This window comes from Eimeria necatrix, genomic scaffold (assembly GCF_000499385.1).
Source record: "Eimeria necatrix Houghton genomic scaffold, Enh_scaff499, whole genome shotgun sequence".
Classification (NCBI taxonomy): domain Eukaryota; phylum Apicomplexa; class Conoidasida; order Eucoccidiorida; family Eimeriidae; genus Eimeria; species Eimeria necatrix.
This window is the reverse complement of record NW_013654377.1, coordinates 10,001-15,000: the sequence shown is the minus strand read 5'-3', so window position 1 is coordinate 15,000 and position 5,000 is coordinate 10,001. Positions and strand designations below refer to the sequence as shown.

General features: G+C 56.4%; 2 protein-coding genes across 2 annotated transcripts in view; one reads left to right on the top strand and one right to left on the bottom strand.

Annotated features, from left to right (window-relative positions):
• The window catches only part of ENH_00058360 (CD2 antigen cytoplasmic tail-binding protein 2, putative), a gene marked incomplete at both ends in the record, with an annotated part of 4,961 nt that extends 4,367 nt beyond the window's left edge, over positions 1 to 594 (bottom strand). Inside the window, 2 exons of the mRNA XM_013581815.1 lie at positions 1 to 89; positions 322 to 594. The exon at positions 1 to 89 is cut by the window's left edge and continues 49 nt beyond it. Coding sequence (XP_013437269.1) covers positions 1 to 89; positions 322 to 594 — 362 coding nt within the window. The remainder of the gene's footprint in view (positions 90 to 321) is intronic.
• A 1,617-nt stretch (positions 595 to 2,211) lies between these two features.
• ENH_00058350 (hypothetical protein, conserved) lies at positions 2,212 to 3,709 on the top strand (the record flags this gene model as incomplete). The annotated part of the gene is given in 5 exon segments (XM_013581814.1): positions 2,212 to 2,232; positions 2,262 to 2,620; positions 2,842 to 2,950; positions 2,956 to 3,370; positions 3,588 to 3,709. Coding segments are annotated over 5 exon segments (1,026 nt in total).
• Positions 3,710 to 5,000: the final 1,291 nt, after the last annotated feature.

The following is a 5,000-nucleotide window of genomic DNA, read 5'->3' as shown; positions in this document are numbered from 1 at the left end:
TCCACGTCGAAGTCTAAACCCTTGCTGCCAAACCCTAAACCCTCGACTCCAGCCTGCAGGAACTTCTTTCGCCGCCGAATGCCTTCCACCTGGCAGCAGCAGCAGCAGCAGCAGCAGCAGCAGCAGCAGCAGCAGCAGCAGCAGCAGCAGCAGCAGCAGCAGAATCATGCAGCAGCAGCAGCAGCAGCAGCAGCAGCAGCAGCAGCAGCAGCAGCAGCAGCAGCAGCAGCAGCAGCAAGCGGGGATTGAGTTCTTTCGGGGGCGAAGACTGCGACGCAAACCCTAAACCCTAAACCCTAAACCCTGAAGGGCAAAGCGCACTGCCGCCTTCGTGTACTTCGCGTCGAGAAGCTCCGCCACGGAGGGTTCATCATCGCCTGCTGCTGCTGCTGCTGCTGCTGCTGCTGCTGGATCTGCTGCTGCTGCTGCTGCTGGATCTGCTGCTGCTGCTGCTGCTGGGTCTGCTGCTGCTGCTGCAGGGGCTTCGTGGATCTCGGGTTCAGCAGCAAACTGGACCCGGCGCCGCCTCGGGGGGGGCCCCTGGGGGCCCCCCTTGTCTTCTTCGGACTTGAATTCTCTTTTTCCTGTTTGCATTTTTATTTTCTTTTGAAGTGGAAAAGAAAAGAAAAGAAAAACGAAAAGAAAAAAGAAAAGTGAGGCATTAAAAGGAAAGAAGTGGCGCGCGGGAGTGGCGGAGCTGTACGTACACCCGAAGGGCGCGCGCAGGAAAGAAGCAAGCGGCGGAAACGCCGCCAAAACTGCTCGTTGGATTTAATTTAATTTAATTTAATTAATTTAATTTAATTTAACTTAATTTATTCGCTTTTTTTAATCTCTTTTGGGAAAAAACGCAAAGAAAACCAACACATTGCATGCAGCAACAACAACGCCCAATTGCCAGCCCCAACGCCTTCCAGCCACTCCACGCTTTCTTGTCAGTCTAAAGACTTTATATTTATTTATTTATTTATTTAAATTCAACTTTTTACTTTTTCTTTTTATTTTAATCTTTTCGTATCCCGCCGCGCTGCCTTCCGCGCCTCCCGCTGCTGCTGCTGCTGCTGCTGCTGCTGCTGCTGCTGCGCAGCAGGAAGAGCGACGCCTCAAGCTAGCGTTTCCGAGTGTATGTACACCTCAGAAGTCCAACTGAGAAATCTTTAATTCCAGGAGAAGCAAAAATGACAGAAAAGGAGCAAAAGGAGGCCCAAGAAGGGGCGCCACCCCAGCAGCAGCAGCAGCAGCAGCAGCAGCAGCAGCAGCAGCAGCAGAATGAAGCAGAGAATTCAGCTGCTGCACCAGCCAGAGAGGACAGTGGGGCTGCCACAGCAGCAGCAGCAACAGCAGAGGAGTCCACAGGCACAGCAGCAGCAAACTCCGAAGCAGCAGCAAACACCGCAGCAGCAGCAGAAGCCTCGCCAACAGCAGCAGAGGCCTCGCCAGCAGCAGCAGAAGCCTCGCCAGCAGCAGCAGCAGAAGCCTCTCAAGCAGCAGCAGCAGCCTCGCCAGCAGCAGCAGAAGCCTCGGCAGCAGCAGCAGCAGCAGCCTCGCCAGCAGCAGCAGAAACCACGCCAGCAGCAGCAGCAGCAGCAGCAGCCACGCCAGCTGCAGCAGCAACGTCAGAAGGAGCAAAAGCTCCAGATGAAGCCACAGCAGCAAAACCAGCAGCACCAACAGCAGCAGCAGCAGCAGCAGCAGCAGCAGCAGCAGCAGCAGGCAGCAAAGGGAATGAGAGTAGAAGCAAAAAACAAAATAAAAATAAAAATAAAAATAAAAATAATTTTGCAGCTTTTAATAGAACTCCTCCGCCTCCTCCTCAGCTGCCCGCAGCAGCTCTGACTCCTCCCCCGGCCCCACATCCTGCTGCTGCTGCTGCTGCAGCAGCAGCAGCAGCAGCTGCTGCTGCTGCTGCTGCTGCTGGTATCCCCCCGCCTCCTCCGCCGCCGCACCACCTGGCAGCAGCAGCAGCAGCAGCAGCAGCAACTACTATTGCTGTCACAGGCCTTCCCCCGCCGCCCCCCCCGGGGAAGTTTGCTGCTGCTGCTGCTGCTGCTGCTGCTGCTAGTCCTGCTGCTGCTGCTGCTGCTGGGACGTATCCAGCAGCACACGGGTACAACGGAGCAGCATGGGCACAGCAGCATCAGCAGCAGCAGCTGCATCAGCAGCAGCAGCTGCAGCAGCAGCAGCAGCAGCAGCAGCAGCTGCTGCAGCAGGATGTTTCAGCAGACCCTTTGCGTGAGTTGGCGTACTTCACTTTGCTGCAGCAGCAGCTGGAGCAGCAGGGCGCGGGGGCGCTGGAAACAGCAGCAGCAGCAGCAGCAGCAGCAGCAGCACCAGCAGCAGCAGCAGAAGACGAAGAAGCCCGCGTGCTGCAGCAGCTCGAAAGCTGCCGCAGCTACGAAGAATGCAGGCAGCAGTTTGCTGCTGCGCTGCTGCGAGCAGCAGCAACTCCGCGGATTGTTGCTGCTGCTGCGCTGCAGCTGGCCATTTGGGGCAGCAGAGAGTTCAGGGAGCAGCAGCAGCAGCAGCAGCAGCACCAGCTGCTGCAGAAGCCAGACAAGGCCAACTCTGCTACTGCTGCCAGGACTGAGATCCCCTTCATGCAGTACCAGTTCGACGAACGGTGAGGGTTTAGGGTTTAGGGTTTAGGGTTTAGGGTTTGGGGTTTGGGGTTTGGGGCTGGGGCGCGGTTGGCTGCTCCTAGGGTTTAGGGTTTAGGGTTTAGGGTTTGGGGGAGGTTTGCTGCTGGGCCCGGCGGGCGGTGTGGGCGTGCGGGCCGCAGCTGCTTGGTTGGGGTCGCCGCGAGGGTTTAGGGTTTAGGGTTTAGGGTTTAGGGTTTGCAGGTTCATGGACTTCAAGCAGCGGATGCGTTTGGCGCTGCAGCGGCTGCTGCAGGAGCTGCAGCAGCAGCAGCAAAGCAGCGCAGCAGCAGTTTGCTGCGCTGCTGATGGTTTAGCTGCTGCAGCACTTTCTAGGGTTTGCAGCATGGAGGAAGTGCGGGTGTTGGCGTTTCCGCTGCGGGGCGCGCTGCAAACCCTAAACCCTAAACCCTTAATTAGGGTTTTGCACAACTACACCAAGTGCATGCAGCGCGACGCAGACGCAAAAGGCGGAATTAACATCACAGCAGAAGACAGAGACTTCACTGAAAAGCTGCTGCAGGAGCTGCTGCGCTGCAGCGAGGGTTTCCCGCAAACCCTAAACCCTCGCCGCGAAACCCTCAAAACCCTAAACCCTAGAGACATAACCCTTTTCCTAAAAGCCTGCGACCGCCTCTCTCTCCAAAACCCTAATTTGATGCAGCAGATTGGCCAGCGGGCTTTGGCGCAGCAAGAGAGCTTCTCCGTCCAGGACTGGGCCTCCGTCATAGCAGGTCCAAACCCTAAACCCTAAACCCTAAACCCTAAACCCTAAACCCTAGCCCTGGTAGCCCTGGTCGTAAACCCGGAAGCGCCGCACCTCCCAGAAACCCTTGCTGCAGCTGCCGCGCGCGCCGCCGCCGCCGCGCAGCGCCCAGACCCGCGCTGGGGTCTAGGGTTTAGGGTTTAGGGTTTAGGGTTTAGGGTTTAGGGTTTAGGGTTTGCGTGCAGTGTTTTCGCGCATGGGCTTCCCGCTGCGGGGAGATTGCTCGAAGCAAAAAAGGCCGCAGCAGGGAAGAGACTGGAGCCGGCCGCCGCCTCCGAAGAAACCCGTCCCCATTAGCCAGTGCTGACGAGGGTTTAGGGTTTAGGGTTTAGGGTTTAGGGTTTGGGGTTTGGGGTTTGGGGTTTGGGGCCCGCCCCAAGCCGCTGCCCCCGCTTTGGGGACGAAACGAAAAAGCAAATTCAAGCAGCTCCTTCACTGGCGCTCCCGCCATGCGGCTAGCTAGCTAGCTAGCTAGCTAGCTAGCTAGCTGGCTAGCTGGCTAACTAGCTAGCTAGCTAGCTAGCTGGCTAGCTAGCTGGCTTGCTAGCTAGCTGGCTAGCTAGCTAGCTGGCAGCTTCAGAGCTGGCTAGCCGGTCAGCTTGCCAGCTAGCTGGCTAGCAACTTTGTGGCTAGCCGGCCAGCTAGCTAGCTAGCTAGCTGGCCAACGTCATTGTGGCTAGCTGGCTTGCCAGCCAAAAAGCTAGCCAGCGAGCTAGCATGTTTTTAGCTAGCTAGCTAGCGGGCCAGCTAGCCAGCTGGCTAGCAACTTTTGTAGTTAGCTTGCCAGCTAGCTAGCTAGCTGGCTAGCTAGCTAGCTAGATAGCTGGCTAGCTAGCTAGCTGGCTGGCTAGCTAGCTAGCTGGCTGGCTAGCTAGCTAGCTAGCTGAGCAAGCCAGTTGTCGCTCTGTATGGGCCGCTGATAATCTTTGCGTCTCGTTGTCTACCGCGGCAGCGGCCAGCTAGCTAGCTGGCCGAGGGTTTAGGGTTTAGGGTTTAGGGTTTAGGGTTTAGGGTTTAGGGTTTGGGGTTAGAAGTAGCTGGCTAGCTAGCCAGCCACGGAGTCCACTGCGGGTGAGAAATTAGGGTTTAGGGTTAACCCCGCTGACAAAACCCGCAAACCCCGGCTGGGGACTCCTCGCCGAGGGTTTAGGGTTTAGGGTTTAGGGTTTAGGGTTTGGGGTTTGAAATACCAGGACATGGAAAATGAGTTGAAGTGCACTGCGGAAAGATTTAAAAAGAGAGTGAGCACGTTCCGGCTCCTAGGGTTTGAGCTTGCAAGGGTTTAGGGTTTAGGGTTTAGGGTTTAGGGTTTAGAAGGGTTGAGAAGGGTTTAGTAGGGGTTTGGGGTTCAGAAGAGTTTGGGGTTTGACAACACTAGGGTTTACAAGGGTTTAGGGTTTAGTAAGAGGGCACTAGGGTTTGGGAACCACTAGGGTTTGGACGAGAGGGGGTTTGGGGTTTGTGGGGGAGGGGCTTCTGGGGTTTGTGAGGGTTTAGGGTTTGCGAGGGTTTAGGGTTTGTGAGGGTTTAGGGTTTGTGAGGGTTTAGGGTTTGTGAGGGTTTAGGGTTTCTTCTTTAAACCTCAAAGTGTTGTGTCT